This window comes from Pistacia vera, unplaced genomic scaffold (assembly GCF_008641045.1).
Source record: "Pistacia vera cultivar Batoury unplaced genomic scaffold, PisVer_v2 Contig293, whole genome shotgun sequence".
Lineage (NCBI taxonomy): Eukaryota > Viridiplantae > Streptophyta > Magnoliopsida > Sapindales > Anacardiaceae > Pistacia > Pistacia vera.
The window spans coordinates 481,760-503,822 of record NW_022196105.1 but is presented as its reverse complement, the minus strand read 5'-3'; the positions used below and the strand labels follow the sequence as shown (position 1 = coordinate 503,822).

Sequence of the window (22,063 nt, the reverse complement as noted above, 5' to 3'; positions counted from 1 at the left end):
AGCACTCAAAAGGCATAGAAAAAGCACACAATGTATGGGTTGCAAGTGGGAGGGCAGTTATCCACGTGGCATTGGCATGCAGTGTGTGTGAATGCAGTGTGTGTGACGTTTGGGTATAAATGGGGAAAGATGAATTGTAAATAACAGGCAGATTTTTAGAGGGCAAATTATAAGGAGGCTTTCAGCTCCTCGAAATGCTGGCTTCATTTTACTCTTAGGAATTATCTGTTCTTTTGGCTTGTTGCTGTTTCCATTTTGTTCTGTTCAATTCTCATTTCAATTCAATCAATACATTACAGTTTTAATTCTAGAATTAGATTGCCATTTTTGCGTTTTGGACTGTTTTTGTGGCTGGGTTCGTATTAAATTGACTTCCCATCACACCGCCACCCAATCACCATCACCACCACCATCCAGCTATCACCATTCACCACCACCCACCACTACCTTTCAACACTATTATGATTGAAACCCCTGGAAGTCCCACCACCACCCACCACCTTTCTGCTCATCCACCACCATCGTAATCCCTCTATACTCCAAAGCCCCGCCGCCAAACAACCACCACCAAATCACTCACACATTCAGCCATAAACAACCAAAAAACCATCACCAGATCACTCATAAATTCAGCCATAAACAACCAAAAAACCATCACCAGATCACTCATAAATTCAGCCACAACCCTATCCAAAAACCACCACCAAATCACTCACAAATTCAGCCACAAACCCACACAAAAACCACCACCAAATAAATCACAAATTCAGTAGCAAACCAACCCAAAAACCACCACCAAATCACTCACAAATTCAGTCACAAACCTACCCAAAAACCACCACCAAATCACTCACAAATTCAGCCACAAACCCACACAAAAACCACCACCAAATAAATCACAAATTCAGCTGCAAACCCACCCAAAACCCACCACCAAATCACTCACAAATTCAGCCTCAAACCCACCCAAAATCCACCACCAAATCACTCACAAATTCATCCTTAAACCCACCCAAAAACCACCACAAACCCACCTAAAAACCTAGATTGGAAACGCAGGAGTTTACCAGGGAGAGAGAAATGAAACTGAGGTTTTGTTGAGAGAAGAAGAAGGAAAAAGCAGCAATCCAAATCTGGCCACAACATGATGGCCCTACGACGGCCAAATCCAGCCGCCTCGGAGCCTATTTCGACAAGGGAGAAAAGGGAAGAAGAAAGAGAGTAGGTGGAAGAAAAGAGAAGAAGAAGAAGAAGAAGAAGAAGAGGAGGAAGAAAAAAAAGAGGCGGCAGTGGTAGAGTTATGGTAGGTGGTTAATCGAATATGGGAGACAAAAGAAGGAGAGAGAGGGGTGGGATGGCTGTGGTGGTGATTTTGAATGAGTTGGTTCAATTACCATTTTACCCGTTAACTGTTACCAAAAATAATTTTATGTTAATTCAAGGGTATGAATATAGAATTTATAAAACCAAGGGTGAGAACTTGGCATTTAGCTAAACCTTGGGTGGGAACATGTCGGTTACTTTATAATTATATATGACATAACAGTATATTGGGTCTCATTAATTTTCTTCCTTTTTCATATTTTGCAATGTACTATAATGAAATTTTATATAATTCTTTAATAAATTTTATGTTTTATGACTTTTTCTATCCATTAAATTAATAAGAGATAGTAAACTATAACCTTATAAAGAGGCATACAAAGAGTCATACAAAGAGATAATCCCTACCCTTAAAATTCATAATTCTCTCTCTCTCTCTCTCTCTCTCTCTCTTTTCCTTTTTTTAAAGGTAGAGATTGTCTCTCTGTATGACTCTTTGTATGTCTCTTTGTAAGACTAGTTTTACTCTTAAAGAGACCCCTGGGGGGAATAGCCATAAACCCCTTACCGTTACCTAAATGTTATGCATTCAGAATATATCACTTTCCATTTTAATTTTTTTAATAAAAAAAAAAAGAGATTTGCTTGGTTCCATGAACAACCTCCACACAGCAGCCCCCAACCTCTTTGCCTTCCCTGACGCCCCACTATACCACCTACCAACCTCACAATAGCCGCTAATCCCACGCTCACGCTAACAAAGCAAATACCGCTAACCCCACGCTCACGCTAACAAAGCAAATACCGCACACTTAAAATCACACACTAACAGACAACAATAAGCAATGTGATAGTAGCCCATTGTCCCTTCAACTGAGAACAAGCTATTAGCCTATTACATGGAAACAACGGAGAAGAAGATGAACCATATTAGCACTTGGAAGAGGGAAGGCACATGGAAGAGGGAGGGTTGAATAACTACTAGCTAACTTGGAAGCAAATGGTTGTTGCCAAACATAAAAGGATTTGTATAATCTTTAGCGTGCACTTGGTTCAGGGAATGTTATATTAATAGAAATATAGATTACCTTAAAGATTACAGGAAATGTTTAGGAAAATGCGACAAAAGGAGAGGGTTTCGGCAGCGAGAAAGGGTTAAGATGGCGTTGGTAGCTTTAGATTTAGGGTTTTTTAAGTTTCTGAATGAATTGCAATTTTTAATTTCAAATTCGGTTCAAAATCGAGTACCCACTTAAATCGAATCGGATTTTCGGTTTGGTTCAAAATCGGTCAACCACCCAACTGGTTTGGTTTAGGTTCGACTGATTGCTTGACCAGGATTTCTGGTTCGGTTAAAAAAAAAAAAACTAAATCGGTTTGGGTACCAATACCGATTTTGAATACCCTACCTATATTGAAACCTTGGCTTCTATTTCTATATAAGTAATTAACCATTACCATTAGTTTTTTTTTTTTTTTTTGTTAATATATAATATACCATATTTTATGTGTTAAATTTGAGTTTTATAAATTTCCAAACTTATAATTCATTTTATTTTTAAATAAGAAAATTGGCACTTCGTTTATCATATAGTAATTAAAATTTTGAAATTTAAAAAAAAAAAAAAAGTCTCAAAGAATACATCACAGCTTCACATACAATAAAGGAAAGCTCTGGTTGGAGGTAGCCTCGGCTACAAGATCTCATCTCCAGCTTCATTGCATTCACGTGAGACCAGATTCAGACCTTCTCAACACCGTGTGAAGGTAGATCCAACTTCCGAACAACCGCACGAAGCCAAATCATGGGAGGTTGAATCTCATTCCTTTCTTTTTGTAGTCTTCTCAAGTTTTGGTTGTCATAGATTATTTGTTCCCACTCATCCAAAAAATAGTTATGTGAACAAAAATATAAAAAATAAAAAGATGGAACGATTATTTAATCACAGGAGAAGCAGTCCACTAAGTGTTGACGGTGATAGGCATTGCCGAAAAAGCCATAGAAATTAGGTGTCTTTTTTAACCTATTCAATTATTCTACGTCAACCCAAAAATCAGTTGACATTTGTGGAGCCCAAACTTCCTATAAAAATTTTAGAAGACGAAGACATAACTCACATATTTCTCTTCTCACAATCCTTCACATAACACGTTATTTTCCATCTCCTTAGAATTTTACTTATGGGTTCTGCGGCGAAGGAGGTTGCTTCAGAGTTGCTCCCTTTTCTCAGGGTTTACAAAGATGGCTCGGTTGAGCGGCTGTGTGGCTCTCCTGCCGTTCCGTCATCGCCTGAAGACCAAGAAACTGGAGTCTCATCCAAAGACATCACCGTTTCTGAGAACCCCCATATCTCAGCTAGAGTTTACCTTCCAAAATTAAGCCAACCTGACCAAAAACTCCCAGTTTTGGTCTACACTCATGGCGGTGGCTTCTGCTTTGAATCCGCCTTCTCTTTAATGGAAACTAAATTCATGAACAGCTTGGTTTCTGAAGCGAAAATTGTTGCGATTTCAGTAGAGTACAGACTAGCTCCTGAAGTTTCTATTCCTGTTGTTTATGAAGATTGCTGGATTGCGCTGCAATGGGTTGCGTCACACTCGGCTGATGATAATGGCGGCAACAAAGAGCCGTGGCTAGGAACTTATGGAGATTTTGAACGAGTTTTTATAGGCGGAGATAGTGCAGGAGCCAACATTACGCATAATATACTCATCCGTGCTGGCGAGGAAAGCCTGCCTGGCGGTGTAAAGATTGAAGGAGCTTTTCTTACTCACCCATACTTTTGGGGTTCGAAGCCAATTGGGTCGGAGATTGGAGGTCCAGAACGTGAGAAGCTTGCGCCTTTTGCAGTTTGGAACTATTTATATCCAACTGCAACTGGTGGCATTGATAATCCGATGATAAATATTGTTGCCCAAGGAGCGCCAAGCTTAGCTCAACTCGGGTGTTCCCGGTTGCTGGTGAGTGTTGCTGAACTCGATGTGCTGAGGGATAGAGGTGTTCTATACTATAATGCAGTGAAGGAAAGTGGGTGGAAAGGAGAGGTGGAGCTTGTTGAAGTGGAGGGTGAGGACCATGCCTTTCATATCTTGAAATACGAGACTCAAAATGCAATGAAATTGATCAAACGCTTGGCTTCGTTTCTCCTCAAGTTCTAGAATATATCATGTCGATCCCTAAAATAAAACAAAATAAGAGAGGTTTGGGATTCATGAAATACCACCTTCTTTTTTCTTTTCATTCATAATATTTTACTGCTGGTGAGTTGTGATAAGCAGAAGTATTCATAAGTCTTCTGATATGTATTACGGGTGTAATAGACTTCCTTTGACGGTTGCTTAAATTCTCGCTGTTACGGTATTAATGGCTGGTTGGTGTAATATTTTATCCCTATTCTGGATCCTATTTTTCAAATAGCGTTTGGTACAAATATCTCAAAATATTACCCTATTTTTTTAATTACATTTTACCCCCATAAAGTTATTAATTTCACTAAATACCCCCTAAAAAAAAAGTTTAAATTAACAAAAACACCCCCTATCAACCCAACTTGTCAGATTCCGGCCACCACCGTCGGTGATAGCCGGAATCTGTAACACGGCCAAACTTCCGACCAGAAATGGCCGGAAGTTCACCGCTATGGCCTTTTCCGGCCAGATCCACCACGGATCTGGCCGGAAAGGCCAGATCTGGCCGTCGTTGACGGTCAACGACGGCCAAATCTTGGCCGTCGTTGACCGAAAACGACGGCCACATCTTTGGCCGTCGCTGACGGCCAAAATGGCCGTCGTTTGGCATTTTCCGGCCGTCGACGGCCAAAACAAACGTAGATCTGGCCTTTTCCGGCCAGATCCACCATGGATCTAGCCGGAAAAGGCCATAACGACGTGTTACGGCACAGATCCGACAAGTCTGTGCCGTAACGAAATTTTCCGGCCAGATTCCGGCGGTGGTGCCGGAATCTGACACTGCAGATGGTGGGGGTGTTTTTGTCATTTTACATGTTAGGGTCTTTATTGTAATTAGTAAACCAAGGGCTTTTTTATAAATTTTTAAAAGGTTTTCCCTCGTAATACTCCCATATCCAATAACCCAATACTATCCCTAAAATCCTATCCAAAATACTAAACCAAACACACCCAATATTATCAATTACATAATACATTCCACTCCTATGTCCTATCTTTTCTATTTCTTTCCTTCTTTGAAGTTTCAAAAATGTCTTCCATAACTTCCATATATATATATATGATTAGGTTGATAAAAATATCGACAAAACAATTTGGACTTTTTCTAATCTTTTTCAGTAGTCACGTTAGCAGTAGCTAAATTTCCAGGAAATTCATTTATAAGCTTCCCGGAAAAGTAGGCATGACACTAAATAAATATTTATATATTATCCTTTAGAAAACTAATCTGGTCAAAGATGGCGACTACAATATTATTATATGCGATGACAGAGTTTATTCATTTTATTTACTCTAGTTCATCCGGAGACATGAAATCAAAAAAACTATTTAATGACCTAACGACGCTTTCCCACCCAAGCTTTGAAATAATACAACTTTATTACCTAAAGCTCAACTCCATTAATAAATTTCGTTATGAAGAAAGTAATGATGGTAAAATATTTATTATAAGTAAGAGCAAGGTGGTCAATAAACATCAATTTTGTTTTTCTCCTTTTGCGGTCGTTGGCTTTTGCGCTCCGTTCGTAGTGACATATTTTCTGTCATATGACCGTCCATTTTAGTCGTTTTGGCCGGATTCCGACACCACTGAAACTCCTCAACACTTCCTTTAAGAATGACAGAATCCTCTCATCGCCCTCTCCAAAACCCACTATCACACTCATCCATTTCACGTTCTATTCGCTGGTCAACGACCACTATTTCTTCTCGTGACCTCAAAGCTTCAATTTTGCTGTTCTAAGCCAATTTTGGCAGCTAAAATTCTCTGCCACCACTATTTGAACATTTGGTCTCCTCTCTAGAAAATCCTTCTCACTTCGACACTTGATTTATCTCTATAAATTAATATTTAAAAATTGTTTCTAGAATTAAAAATATAAAAAAAATTGAAATGCATTAGTATTTAAAAATTCACATTATAAAAATGGGCGGGCTTGGGTCGGACCTGAGGTTACAAAAAGCCCATCAGGTCAGGTTTGGGCTTTACTTATCATACCCGTGACGAGCCTGAGCCGGGCTTGGGCCTTTGTCATGAGGCCGGGCTTGGGCTTAGGCTAATGGGTACCCGGTCCTAGCCCGACCCATTGTCATCACTACCACAACAGCTTCTCACCACAACTCATATCTACCTTTCACAACCACCACATCTTAGATCTGCTATAGTAGCCACCACAACCACCACACCTCTGATCTACCTTCAACAACACACCACTACCACAACGACTTCTCACCATTTTCCATGTGTACAATCACGATAGCCACAATCACAACCTTGAATACTAAAGAGATTTCAAATTTTAAATTTTGATTTTTGCGGCTTCATGTAAATTGACCATCCTGTCCTTCTTTAGAATTGATTTTTTACTAGCCTTCCCTTTTTTAGAATGGATTTTACTAACAGATTTGACCTTTGGGTGAAAAGTGTCATTTTGAAACTTTTTGTGTGGCAAAGTATTAGTATCTTTAGACCAAACCTTGGGTGGGAAAATGTCGTTTACTGATAAAAATAATTCAAAGTATTATTCGTTTGTTTTATTCAAATACCACTATCCTGTCCTATTTTCCTATCCAATCATATCCAAATACATATTTGTTTTAATATTCTCAATTCTCTTCAAAATTTAATCCTATTATATTCAACTCAAAACTTTAACAATTACCTTTCTCAATAAAAATTTTAAAATTAACAAAAACACCCCTACCCACCCAAGCCACTATCACCCACCAACAGTCATCGCCGTCGCCGTAACGACGCACGATCGGCTGGATCTAGTCGTGCACTGATATGTCTATTTCTGGCCAGATCCACCATGGATCTGGCTAGAAACAACCAGATCTATGACCAAAGATTTGGCTGTTGATGCCAACCATATGTTGACCGTCGTTGATGGTCAAATGACAGGAAACAATGGCCAAGATATGGTCGTTAACAATGACCAGATTTGGCCATCAGCGGTCATATCTGTGGTTGTAGATCTGGTCGAAAAAGGCTAAATCAGTGCATGACCGGCTAGATTCAGCCGGTCGTGCGCCTTTTCGAAAGATTCTGGCCACCTTCCAACGATGATGGCCGGTTGCCAGTAATATGTGGGTGGGTGGAGGTATTTTTGTTAATTTATAAATTTTTATTGTAAGGGGTGTTTAATTAAATTAACAAAGCTAAGGAGTTAAAATAATCTAAATATTTTCAGAAAATGCTAATAAAAATATATCAAAAACTTCTCATAATTATATCATATTTTTCAAAAATACTATTTAAAAAAATGCTATTCTAAATAACAACCAAACTGACCCTTAGTATTTTTATCAGAGTAATACTACACTTTTTTTTTTTTTGGAAATACGCACTTTCTCTCAATTTTAACTCTTTTTGTTAATTTAACTAAACATTTATAGTAATAAAAGTTTATAAATTGATAAAAATACCCCAATTCATTTACATATTACTTACAGTTGACTCTCAATATTTTCATTAGAATAATACTATACTAACAAATATTTTTTATAAATTTTCTTTAATAATCCGTAACTCATAATTAACCAGTTTATAATTTATTAATGAGATCATATAAGTGAATTATGAATTATCACGTGAGAGAGTATTGTCGGTGAAATATTATTTTTTTATTATCAATTATGCATGAAGACCTTATCTCTTCGTCATATCGAATCAAATCAAACCAATTTGGTCACCAATCTGACTTGGTCTCGAAGTTTGCAATATATTCTAATAAAATTTTACATGACTGCGTGCGTAGCTCTTCTCTAATCAATTCCCACCGCCGTTCTCGTTTATCTCCTTCTTAATTACTTCACACATCATCTCTTCCTGTATCTTCTTCAATGGCTTCCACAGTCAAAGAAGTTGCCAAGGAGCTCCTTCCACTGGTCAGAGTCTACAAAGATGGCTCCGTAGAGCGTCTAGTAGGCTCACCTTATGTCCCTCCATCACCTGACCAAGATCCAGAAACCGGAGTCTCTTCAAAAGACATAACCATTTCCCATAACCCTGTCATATCAGCTCGCCTTTACCTCCCGAAGCTCACCCAATCCGATAAAAAATGCCCCATTTTGGTCTACTTTCACGGCGGTGGCTTTTGCATTGAATCCTCCTTTTCATTCCTCGACCACAGATACCTCAACGCTCTAGTCTCTCAATCTGAAGTCGTTGCAGTCTCAGTAGAATATCGGTTAGCCCCAGAACACCCTCTTCCTGCCGCATATCAAGACAGCTGGGCAGCTCTTCAATGGGTCACATCCCATAAGATCGCCGAGGATCCCAACAAAGAGCCGTGGTTGCTAAAATATGGCGATTTTGATCGAGTCTTTATCGGTGGTGACAGTGCGGGCGGCAATATAGCGCATAACATAGCTATGCAGGCGGGTGTGGAGAGTTTGCCTAACGATGTAAAGATTGCAGGAGCTATTCTTTCACATCCTTATTTTTGGGGCTCAAGGCCGATTGGATCAGAGCCTAGTGATAATCATGAGAAGAGTTTTTCATGTTTGGTTTGGGAGTTTGTTTATCCATCAGCGTCTGGAGGTATTGATAATGAGATGGTGAATCCGGTTGGTCCAGGGAAGCCGAGTTTGGCCAAACTTGGGTGTTCAAGGTTGCTGGTTTGTGTTGCCGGGAAGGATTCGCTAAGAGATAGAGGTATTTGGTATGTTGATGCAGTGAAGGAAAGTGGGTTTGAAGGAGAAGTTGAATTGTTTGAAGTGGAGGGAGAGGATCATGCTTTTCATGTCTTTTATCCTGAGACCCAGAGTGCTAAAGATATGATCAGACGCCTGGCTTCTTTCATCAATTGCAGATAATTTTTTTATTTTTCTTAACAGAATCTCCAATTCCAAATCTAAAGACAAGCATGAATTGATATGTAAGAGTGTGGGCCGAATTTGTTTTCAAAATAATTATGAATTATATATCAGTTTTTTATGGATAGTACCAAAAATAAATTATTTATTGAAAAAGATAAATAGGGAAACATTATACGAATTGTGTAGCTATTGCATAAGCTAAAAGTTATGATTTTATTTTATTTTTTTATAATAAAGAATGAAAAAGAAAAAAAAAAAAAAAAAAAAGGAAATAAAAAAAAAAAAAAAAAAAAAAAAAAAAATTAAAAATTATTTGGTTGTTATTAAAAATCTGAATCATCTTACAAAACTAAAAGTTTTACCTTTATATTAATTATCATTAATTAATTATTTAGAAATTTGTTATGATTTTGCTTAACATAATTTTATCATCACATCCTTTTTCTTATATATTTTACAACTTACTATACTTTGACAAAACAAATTCTGTACTATAATTTGAATTTTGAAATACCAAACCGCAGAGGGAGTGAGATCATTGGATAAGCGCATATTACTGGCCGAGAGAGGAAACGCGCGGATTACTAGCTTGAGATGATTGGCCGGCGACCAACGGTGGCGGCAAGACCGGCAGTTGTCAGAAGGTGGTTGAGGTATTTTGAGTAAACTGTTTTAAGAACAAGAGTAATAATGTCCTAAAATTTTATTTGTTAAGGGTATAATTAGAACAAAATTAAGATTATTAAATAATCTTATAATATCTAAGAAAATAATAGTATTCAAATTTAAAGGTTTGTCTAGTTCACCATTCTAATGTTTTTTACAATAGTATTTTGGAGAAAGTAAAATTAAGTTAGATTATGTTATTTTTAATTAATGTTTTAAATTGAATAAAATAGAATTAGATTTTGAGAATATTAAAACAAATGTATTTTTTAGGTTTTAGGATAAGATAGTAGAAAAATAGTAAAACAAATGCAACCAAATTATGACTAGGATCAGTACTTTGTCCAATCAGGACAGGAAAATATTTTCCGAGGCTACAAAAATGTTTATGCAAGGAAAATGTTCTATTTATTTGAAATCATTTTGTATTGAATTGATTTTTCTCGATACATATATAATTATAATCTTAAGCAAAATAATAATTAATATTAAATATAATCTTAAAGAATTATCTAATACAATAACAAACAGAACCACAGCCTAGAAATCTAGAACCCCTTTCTAATAAAGCTATTGAAGCTTTTCAACTTTGAAGAATAAAGATGGATCTTCCTTTGATTCTAATAAAAACAGACCTCTCTTCCATTAGTTTTGAGATATCTATTTCTTTTCCCATATACCCTTTGCTATTTGCTATAATTAGTGTTTCATGAAAATTCTCAGGTGTTGAATACCCATAAAGAATTTCTTTCATCTTTCAGTTTCGATAATGATACCAAAAGAGTTTTCTTTACTGGTGAATCAAAACATGTCAATTTGAATTGGGTGTTTCAAAAGGCAATCATTTAACTAGCTTCACAAACGTGATCAATTCTAGACTAAAAAAGCTAGCTAATACAGATGATTAGGAAATGCAAAAGCTCAAAAAGAACATTCTTTAAATCCCCTACAAATTACCAGAAATCTGAGATTACAGTCTCTTCAAACCATGCAGATTTTCTCCGAATCCAAGAACCAGACCAACAAAACAATGAAGCTTGTAATCATAAAGACCTGCATATAGACAAATTCTCCAAATAAACATTGTGCTCTGGTGAAAGGCATTGAAACCAAATCCCCAAATATGCATGAATCTTATATATTTCAATGAAACACACAAATAAAACAACTCTGATCATAATCAGCAATAACATTTAAACAATCTGGAAAGAAACTCGAAATCCATATAAATAACATATTTTGGATTTAATTTAGAGTTACTCTATTCTAAAAGGGAAGGCAAATTTCAGAGTTATATGTTTATCAAATTCAACATTCAAAATGGAATACAGAAGATTAATAATTTTACAGAAAAGTGCAATAACAAACATCGATTTAAGAAACATAAGAGTAATCTTAAAAAACGTGGCTGATAATTCCTTTTTCCTAATTCTTACATCAAATCTGGAAAGCTGTTATTTTCAAGCATTGATTTTGTACTGTTACCTATTCAATTGTGGGGTTGTGCTTTTAAAGGTGAAGAAACGAAAGGTTAAAGCAGAGGAGAAGAGAAAAGAACTTGAAGAGATAAACTAAAGAAGAAGATTAGGAGACATGCAGAGGCCTGAATTTCTCAATACAAAAGTTAACCACTGTATTTCTGTTCCTGGTGCAGTAAGGAGATGCAAATTTATGTTTCAATTCATGCTAGCACTGTTCAAGAAAATAATCTTTACCGGTTGCGAATCAAAACATTTCTAGCTCAATATTGATTAGAACTTGATTGGTCATTTCAAAGAATCAAAATGTGATACTGAAGATTGGGAAATTCAGTCAATTAAACCTCCACCAAATGACAATAAATCTGAGGCTTGTTTACTTAATAATAATTCAAAATGAATTTAAACATAGTCTCTTCTCAAACTGTTGAGGTTCTTCCAAATCCAAGAACAAGACTACAATGAAGCTTTAATCATAAGGACCTTCATACCGCCAAATCTTCAATAAACAATTGTGCTGTGGTGAAAGGCATTGAAACCAAATCCCCAAATATGCATGAATCTTATATTTCAATGAAGCACACAAATACAAGAACTCTGGTCATAATCAGCAAATAACATACAAACAATCTTGAAACAAACTCGAAACCCATATAAATAACATATTGGATATTAATTTAGAGTTACCCTATTCTAAAACACAAGGAAATAGCCGAGTTTTATGTTTATCAAATTTGACATTCAAAAAGCAACATAAGAGAAATCTTTGGCTGATAAATTTCTTTTTGCTTACCTTTTCCATCAAATTTGAAAGCTGAGATATTCATCTTGCCACAATTTAGTCCTCCATAAACCCACCTGAAACTTTCTAGAAACAAGGCATATCCCAATATTGATAAAGTATATGCCATTGAAACAACGGACAGCATGAAATAAAATCTTGGAGAACTGCAAGCTGGGCTGGTTTCTGATCAGCAACACAATATACTCCGGTGACTGATAACATTGCAAACCATGAAGACATTAAACCCCTCAAAGGTGTTTATTACTTGGCAATCACCTTGATGTCGTATGATTAGAGCCAAAATAAACAGGAAACAAAGGCACAGAATATAAATTGAGCGCTTAATCTGGCTTTCTTCACTGGAAAGGAACTCTGCAGAGATGTAGTGAGAAAGTGTCTGGAGTGGAAGGGGATTCTTCGGCATGATATAAACGCCTTGATGATTCTCAAAACTTGAGATAACGTCTTACCTCTTATAAAATAGTTGTTCTGAAAGGATAAGATATTTTAAAGAATAACCATAAAGTTAGTTTGATAATTCTGGTTTAAACTCAAAATCGACACATTAACAATTGGAATTGGACCCAAATCAAATCAATCATTACAAAAATTTAATGCACAAATAGCCACAATTAATGATATTATCATATTAATTATATATTTGTTACTAAATAACATTTTCTGAGGCAATTTACTAGTCAAATAGCCTAATAAGTGCTTATGAATGAAAGTACTTCCTAAAAGTAACTTAAAAACTCACACAAATTCATCTGGGTAAGGTATAAACTAAAGTAAAAGTGCTCATCAGCCTGTAAATCAAACCAGATTTGTGAAACCAAATTGATAAACTCACAAATTCAACTTGGGTACGGTAAGGTGTAAACCAAATTAAAAGTGCTTCATCAATAATTAAAAGATAAACACTATATTCCCATTGCAAAAAAATTAATAAACCAAACTGAGTCCAAATAAATTCAGCCTGTAAGCAGTAAGCAATTCAACACAGATAAAGGAACCCAAAAATAAAAAATAGAAAAAAATTAATCAACATTCATAAACCAAAACCGTAGCTAGCTTTTTACTACCACACTATCTATAAGTTCCAAATAGGAGTCAGAGAAGGCACAAAACCCCTTTGAACAGCTTAATCAAACTGAGCTTTAAATATTTAATAAAGATTAAAGACGAACTCAACTAAGCAATAAGCAGCCGTCCAACCGAGAATAAACAGATAATAGAACAGAGAATAAGACTGACATACCTTAAGGACAGAGGACTGACGACATCAACGCGTGGCTGCCGGCTGTTGTGAGTGTTTGAGGATAGAGGACTGACGACTACAGATGCCGGCTGGAACGAGAACGACGGACGCCAGTGAGAATTGAAGAAGAAATGCGAACTGGAGTGGAGTGGAGAACCGGAGAAATTAAAGATTAGGTCAAAGTGATTTTTGGGCTTTTATAATGAGTCAAAGGAAGAAATAAGAAAGAAAAGAATCGTGTTTTAGTTTAATAGTTTTGTTTGACGTGTAATTTTTAATTTTTTTTAATTAAACCGGGTACCCAGCTTAATTTTTTAATATAACCCGGTATCCAAACCGAGAATTCGGGTATCTCATGAACTACTATTTGAATCTGACCCGAATTTTCTGGTACCTAAAAAATTCGATTTGGCTCAGTTTGGTTAGCATGATTGGTTCGGGTAGTGGGTTTTTTTACACACCCGTAATATAAGATGATATTATCATAGTTTTATGACATTTACCCAAACCAAACACGCCCTTAGGTTGCATTTAGTTTCGAGAATGTTTTATTAGTAAAATAATAAGATTATTAATGAGATAGATACCTAAAAAATTACTGGGAATCTTATGTGATATACGTTTGGTTAGATTGTTAGGTATAAATAATTATATGTTTGGTTAAGATGAATAAAAGAATTATGGGAGAGAATTTTACTGAAGTGCCCTTCTTTTTAATATTATTATAATTACTTTAACCCCCTATAGTTGATAATTTAGCTAAAACACTCTAGCCACAAAAAAAGTTTAAAATTTGACAAAATAACCCTAACCACCCTAGACGCGTGTCGGTCATTGCCGTTAGTGCCAGAGGGTACACGACCGGCCGGATTTGGCCAACCAAGCATCGATTTGGCTGTAAATGGCCATATGGCTGTAAAAAATGACCAGGTCTATTTTGACGGTTTTCGGCCAGATCCACGGTCGTTAACAGCCACAAATCGACCATTTCTGGCCATATGCATAGCCGTTAACGATCGATTTGTGGCTATTAACAGTCATGGATCTGGCCGTTTTCAACGGCCATATGGCTAAGAACACCAGATTGGAGCACGATTGGCCAGTTCTAGCCGGTCATGAACCATTCTGGTGACGGCTGGCAGTCGTCTTAGGTGGCTAGGTGTTATGTAAATAATTCTCAGATCAAGGGCATTATTGTCCAAAATTTTGTTTCTTAGGAGTAAATTGTAACAAAATTAAGATTAATTTTATGTAAAATGAGAGGTATTTCTGTCAAAAAATAATTTATGAGGTCATAAAATTCATTTTGCATAGTTGGGCTAATTGTTATTTGATAGACATTTGAGGGCAAATGTGTCCGAAATGATATTTAATTAAGAGCAAAATATGTATAAAGTTCATATTACACTGGTAATCTTTTAATAACACCCTCTGAGGTGGTAATCTGATTACTACCTATTTTACCAACAATAAACATTATTCGTATTAAAAGTGAGAACTTACAAATAAATTAAATAACATACAAATAAATTAAATACCGTTCAATGAACCCTGCACATACATAAATACATAGAACATATAATTAAATTAACATACAAACTACAACAATGGCATGAGTGGAGGTAGAACTTGCATAGCTGGTATCTCTAATCATAGACCCATTTGTAAAGGAGGTTGTTGTAGACAACACATAAAGCAAAATAAGCAAAATGGAAGCAACCAATGCGACTGCGAACGCACTTCCTACATGTCGACAGAACTTTCCGTAAACAGAGCAATCGATAATGCTACCACAAAGTATATGCACAAAGACATATGAAATTGAAGTTAAACTTCCATAATCGAGAATCATTCTAGTCATCGATAAATAAGGCAAAAGATGAATGCATTTGAATTAATTACATGAAGGCTGGAGAGTAAGTAAACTTGGAAGGAACTTTGATACTAAGTACTGATAATTGAAAAAAAAAAACTTCCAAGTACTAGTTAAAGTTAGGGTATTTTTATGGGCATATATGTAAATTTATCATTTTAAAAAACTGTCAAAACCGTTAGAAAATAAACTCCTAAGCGTAGGTTGGGTGTTTTAAAAACCATAAAAACCCCTCAAAACTGCTATAGTGGTTTATTCTCATAATCGCTACCATGAAACTCCCAAGTAGACCTTAAAAAAACTACCACTGGGTGACCAGATGGTAAAAGAGTAAAGGGGTCCAATATGAGTTCTTCAGTTCGAGTCCTCCTAGGCACTAATAGGGTGATCACTAAGGGGATTTACCCCGCTGTTCACTTTAGGGTCTCGAAAGATTAATTAAGGTGCAGGCAAGTTGACCCGAACACCTGTGGTCACAAAAAAAAAAAAAAAAAAAAAAATTATAAGGAAAAGAAACTACTCAAAGATGATAATAATAATAATAATAAGGGTATGCATACATAAGTGATGCGGTTTATTTTAAATATGTGATATTTTACTGTATTAAAAACACAAATTGAAATGAAGAATATAATTAATTATTGTATAATTGAATTTTATATACATTATTTATAATAATGTGAATTTAAACGCGAACCTAAAGTCTAGGTAGATCGACGGTTTAAAAATGAGTAAACGACTTTTTCCCAACCAAAGTTTGTCTCAATGACCATTCCCACAAAAAAAGTTTCAAAATACCATTTTCTCACTCAAAGTTAATATTTCATTACTACCCAAAGTCAATTCCGATGGCAAAAATTATGTCTGTCACCACTATTTGAACCTCCGGTCTCATCTCTACAACGATACCTGATTTCTCGCCGATTGTTGGCCACCACAAAGTTAGAGTTTCCTTTTTTTAGTTGATTCCAGCAACGAATATTCAATCGATCACCAACATTAGATCCGCCAGCCTTTACTCTACAAAACCCCTCTTACTTTAGCTCCTGGTAACTCATCGAACACCGGCTGAGAAAGTAAAGTGTATTTTGTATATTAACGAAATATAACTTTGGGTGGGAAAGTGGTATTTTGAAACTTTTTGGGTGGGAAAATGTCATTAAGGCAAACCTTGAGTGGGAAAAAGTAATGTTTTGAAAACCAGACCGGGCCTTGATCCAATCAAGGTCCTGGTTACAATTTGACTGGTCAAATCGGTGGTTCTAATGGTCCAAAAAGTTTAAAATCTTGCAAAAACACCCCTAAAAAATACGTTTCAGTCATTGTTGGTTTGAAATCCAGCAAATACACCCCTATGATTGTTTGGTTTTTGACTTTTCCAGCCAAATTTCGGCTGATTCTAGCGGCCAAAATTCAATCCGACACCATCACCTAAACCACTGTCCTCCATTCTACAAAACCCCTCTAACCCCAGAACTTGGTAGGTCCCCGTTCTTTGGTCGTGACTCACGAACACCGTAGCGATTAGGTTGATCTTTCCAGCCAAATTTTGACGTAAAAAATTCAATCTAACACCACTACCTAAACCACCAGCCTTCACTCTATAAAACTCATCTAACCCCGAAACTTGGTTGCCCCTTGTTCGCCGGCTATGACTTGTGTATTGGGTCAATTTTTTCGACTAAATTCCCACTGATTTCTGTGTCCAAAATAAAATTTGACACCACCCCTTGAACCACCGGCCTTTACTCTACAAAACCCTTCTAACCCCGGCATTTGGTAGCCTTTCGTTCATCGGTGGTAAGATTAGGGATTTTGGTAAATAGTAAAATTGGAAATTTGGACTAGAAAGGATGTCAGTCGACGGTCAGATCAGTCCGATCCAATTTTCAAAACATTGGGAAAAAGTGGTTTATCCCTTTGAAAACCAACATTGGTTTTGGCAGGCCTAGACTTGGGCTGATTTTCTAAGTGTAAGGTATTATTATAACAACTAAGTTTCAATAAAAAAAAAAACAAATAATATATTATCAGTTTTTTAAACTTAATTAATCCATAAGTGTCAAAATTTGATATAAGGTAAATCTAAATTCGGTGGGACTATATGCTCTAAAATAATATTCTCTACCCTGAATATTTTAAGTGCGCATTTTAATATAATATTTTAATTAAAATTTTATCTTATGTCTAATTTTTAAGGAAATGGCGAAATGCTTAATGCTATGTAAAAGAAAAAAAAAAAAAAAAAGGGTTTACACGTGTCATTGTAGTGAAGCATATTTAAGAAAGCAATCACAGCCGTCCATCTAAAAACCCTAATGTCATACCTCCTGACTGTTATATCATACATAGTCTGCTACTAGGGTTTCAAGACACATCAAGCACACACACCCACTTGACCAAACATGGCTACTCCCGTTTCAGCTCCTGCTCAAGTCGAGTCCGTACAATGTTTCGGCCGCAAGAAGACGGCCGTCGCCGTGACCTACTGCAAGCGCGGGCGCGGCTTGATCAAGATTAACGGCTGCCCTATCGAGTTGGTGGAGCCAGAGATCCTCCGTTTCAAGGCGTACGAGCCGATCCTCTTGCTTGGACGACACCGTTTCGCGGGAGTTGACATGCGTATCCGAGTGAAAGGGGGAGGACACACTTCTCAGATCTACGCCATCCGTCAGAGCATCGCAAAGGCACTGGTAGCGTTTTACCAGAAGTTCGTGGACGAACAGAGCAAAAAGGAGATTAAGGACATTCTAGTTAGGTATGATAGGACTTTGCTTGTTGCTGATCCAAGGCGCTGTGAGCCGAAGAAGTTTGGAGGACGTGGTGCCAGAGCTAGGTTCCAGAAGTCTTACCGTTGAAGAAGATACACAAGAGCGAGAGAAGGTTTATGTTGCTTCTTTTTTGTTTTACTTTAAAGAATTAGTATGTCTCAGCCTATTGAGATTTTGACGGTTTATTTTTATTAAGGTTTATTCAACTATGTTTCATGCTTTTGAGATTTTCTTATGGATTTTATGTTCGATTGTTAATTAAGAAGTTTGTTTTAATTATTATTGTTGCTTATGCACTGGTTCGTATTTGGGAATTACTTTTCATGTTTTTAAGGCAAATTTTGATTTTTAAATTAGTTTTCCAATATTCCAATGGAACGGTGACAAGACTTTAGAGTAGAAGGTGGCTTGTTACTTACAGCTAGACTCTCTGCCATTTTGTCTTTGTCGTAACATAACTCAATACCATCTAAGAGAAAAGAGGGGAAGTATTTTCATCTAGTACTATTGGTTAGAATCTCTTGGTTACCTTAGATATACCTCAATGTTGGTAAGTGGTTTTGAATCCATGTAATAACAATTTCTCCTTGTAGCTCATTTGATTTGGTTGCAAATGCCAATGTATGGTTCGGGTCCTGGCTTGCGGAGTGTGTATATGAACACAATACAAGGCTTTGAGATCCTGTTTGTATATATTTCAGATTATCTTAGTTTAACGGTGTTGGAGGTCGAGTCTTTTTAGTTAGGTGGTTGTTATCATTGTTGAGATATGAGTTCACTTCATTGCTGGCCTGTTTTAGTAGTCACACAGAAGCTTTATTAAGCTCTTTTGTCCTACTTGGGTGTGCCTTTTTGGGGCTAATGGTGGTAGTTCATGTGTAGACCCATCTTATATCATAACAATGGCATCAGTAGGGTGGATGCATTTCTTTATGGTAACATGTTGACACCATTCGTTTGATAATTTTCTAATGTATTTTTGATAGATCACATGTCAAAATTGGAGTTGTGGAAATGTTATGGTAGGATTAGAAATTCTTACTGAATGCAAAATTCTCATTGCACTATTGATGGGCAACTAACATATGGTACTTGTGCCTTAATATTTGAAATCAATGATTCAGATTTCAGATAATTAAAGTTATCTCTGCTAATAAGATTTCACTTGTTTCTACTTTCTCATGAGCAGTTTGTGTGTCTATGTGGTGTTAGTATTTGGGTATGGGCTTGAGCTACAATTGATCATTTTGAAACTTTTGAACTGATTTGCCGTGCATAAGATTCTGCTTTCAGGGATGCCTTAAGAGAAATATTTTGATTTAAAGTTTGTGTGAAGTAGATGTTCCTTTTCCAATGGCTCACAAATATTACAGGAAGTGTTATTTTTTCTCCTGAAGTTCACATTGTGCAGTGTAGCAGTTAAATTGTTTCTGCTTGTTTGTTAATCAAGCTTGCAAGCTTTAGTTCATAGCTGTTGGATTTGCATCTGCCATGGTAGTGCCTTCTTCTGATCATGCAGCTAATTAATATACAAGGACTTCGCAAATATTTGACTGCTAGATTCTGTTCTTTTCTTTCCCATTGGAAGTTTAGTGAAATCCAGTGTGAGCTTAATTTTCTTACTCTAGCAGCGTTGAAGTCATTTTGGGAGTTTGTATATTTCTCGTGATTACAGATTTTTTTTTTTTTTTTGTTTTTTTTTTTCAGAAAACTATTTTAAACGTACTCTGTGGAGTGTCATTAGACTGATTGCCCTTTGTTGGTGTTTGTGATTCCTTGTTTTCCTGGAAAAAGGATCTTTTGACGTGAATCCTCAATTGATAATATATACTTCAAAAATAATGAAAAAGAACCCAACAGCATGCTCGATCCTCAATCATTCATTCCCCTATAGCACGCCCCTGGATGATGAATATAGTAAGTCTAGCTTCCTATTTAGCTCTGTATGCTATCTTAGTTTTAGGGTCCTGTTATGGGTCAAAATCATATTAAAATTTTATATACGGGTCAATGGTTAAATAGTGATATAAAATGGGTAAGTATCCTGTGTGAAAACCATTGTTTTAAAACCTAGACCGGAGGGCAACCCACTTCACTGCTTGGGTCACGGGTCAATCAGTCCAACTGGTTAGACCTGGTCGGTTGGATGGTGATGTCAACATTGCCAAAAAAAAATATGATTTTGGAAAAATTTCAGATTTTCAGTAAGAATACCAACTTAATTATTTCCCAATTCAAATTCAATAACAATCCCAACATGATTTAATTACAATCCGAAGTCTACAAACATGATGTGTTCATCCATTACAAATTAAATGACAAAATACATAATAATTAATAACAAAACATTTGGTGCAAATGTTTTTTACATACAAGTTCAGCGAACAAATTATGTGCAATAGATTCAAAAAATAAAAATAGTGAAAATATTTTTACAAAAGAGAGAGACGTCGTCTTCATCGATTTTGAGCAAGAGAAGTGTTGTCGTCATCGATTCCAGCGAAGGAGGGAGGCGTTGTTGAGCAAAGGAGAAAAGACATGCGTTGTTGCTGAAATCTAGCGAGGGAGGTGTTGTCGTCTTCGAGCAAGGGAGAAGGGAGGTGGGTCGCTGCCGAAATCCAACGAGGGAGGTGTTGTCGTCGTCGGGTGATGCAATCCAGTGAGGGAGGTGCTATCGTCGTTGAGCAAGGGAGGAGAAGGGAGGTGCGTTGCCCCCGAAATCCAGCGAGGGAGGTGCTGCCGTTGTTGAGCAAGGGAGAAGGGAGGTGCGTCATCACCGAAATCTAGCGAGGGAGGTGTTGCCATCGTCGAGCAAGGCAGAAGGGAGGTACGTCGTCGTCGTCTATATCCAGCAAGGGAGGTGTTGCTGTCATCGAGCAAGGGAGAAGGGAGGTGCATCATTGTCAAAATCTAACGAGGGATGTGCTGTCGTCGTTGAGCAAGGGTCCAAGGGAGAGTGGAGTTGAGATATTGAATTGAGATTGAGTGCAGCTATTTTGAGAAAGGAGTTGCGATTTTAAAGAGTTGAGAGATTGAAGAGAGTGGAGTGGAGTGGAGTAGAGTGAAAAAACTTATACTTAGGGATTTTTTTATTTTAAACATTGATCCGGTTTATCAAGTAGTTCGGTTCAATCGGGCGGACAGGTCGCATTGTTCATCCGATTTAATATCGGGTTTTATATTAGTTTCGATCGGACACACAACCGAGTCTCGATTGAACTGATTGGCCCGGCCGGCCTGGTCTGGCATTTAAAGCAGTGGTGAAAACTTGGAAGCGTGAGCTTTAAAAACCTGCGCGTCGCACTCCGTCTCAGAATGAGTCAAAACTGGCTGCTTTAAATTAGCGTGAGGGTGTGTAGCAGCATGTTCCTTATTATGTCAAGACCATGGATGATGGGCCAGCAACCCAACTCCAGATCGCATATGTTAAGCTCACCAGGCACCGTCGTGGAATAATTTGGACGGTGTTATCGAACATGATTTTCTTTGAATAGAATCGTATAATAATATTCAGAAATCCCAGGAAAGAAATGACTAACTATAAATAAAATGACAAAAAAAAATCCAAATTGCGTTTGTCTCTTCTTTCCGAGTTAATCTCTCTCCATTGCTTGATATGTAACTGTTGGGTTTAAAAAATTGAAAATGGTAAACAAAACATGTCACACAAGACTCAATGAAGAAAAATGAAAATGACAAATCCAATACATAAACAGTAATGCGCTTTGTACAAAGCCTCTTACACGGACATAGCACATCATGTAAGTGCCATGTGGCATATGGGCTAGGTTACGTAATGTCCTAAAAATTTAAAAAAAAAAATTCAAACCCAAAATTTCCAATTCAAATTCCCTCTCAAATTTTACAATCCCTAAATCTGATTTTCTATTTCTT

The 22,063-nt window shown here is 36.7% G+C and overlaps 3 protein-coding genes across 3 annotated transcripts; all 3 read left to right on the top strand.

The window, feature by feature from the left end:
* Positions 1-3,425: 3,425 nt before the first annotated feature.
* Positions 3,426-4,482, top strand: LOC116135064 (2-hydroxyisoflavanone dehydratase-like). Its single transcript, XM_031420762.1, has one exon. The coding sequence runs from the start codon at positions 3,505-3,507 to the stop codon at positions 4,480-4,482; it is 978 nt and encodes a 325-aa protein (XP_031276622.1). The 5' UTR covers positions 3,426-3,504.
* A 3,873-nt stretch (positions 4,483-8,355) lies between these two features.
* Positions 8,356-9,484, top strand: LOC116135079 (2-hydroxyisoflavanone dehydratase-like). The gene has a single exon (XM_031420777.1). It carries the CDS (start codon positions 8,359-8,361, stop codon positions 9,331-9,333), a length of 975 nt encoding a protein of 324 aa, XP_031276637.1. The 5' UTR covers positions 8,356-8,358; the 3' UTR covers positions 9,334-9,484.
* An 8,238-nt stretch (positions 9,485-17,722) lies between these two features.
* On the top strand, positions 17,723-18,271 carry LOC116135045 (40S ribosomal protein S16). The gene has a single exon (XM_031420751.1). It carries the CDS (start codon positions 17,804-17,806, stop codon positions 18,254-18,256), a length of 453 nt encoding a protein of 150 aa, XP_031276611.1. The 5' UTR covers positions 17,723-17,803; the 3' UTR covers positions 18,257-18,271.
* The last annotated feature ends 3,792 nt before the right edge of the window (positions 18,272-22,063 follow it).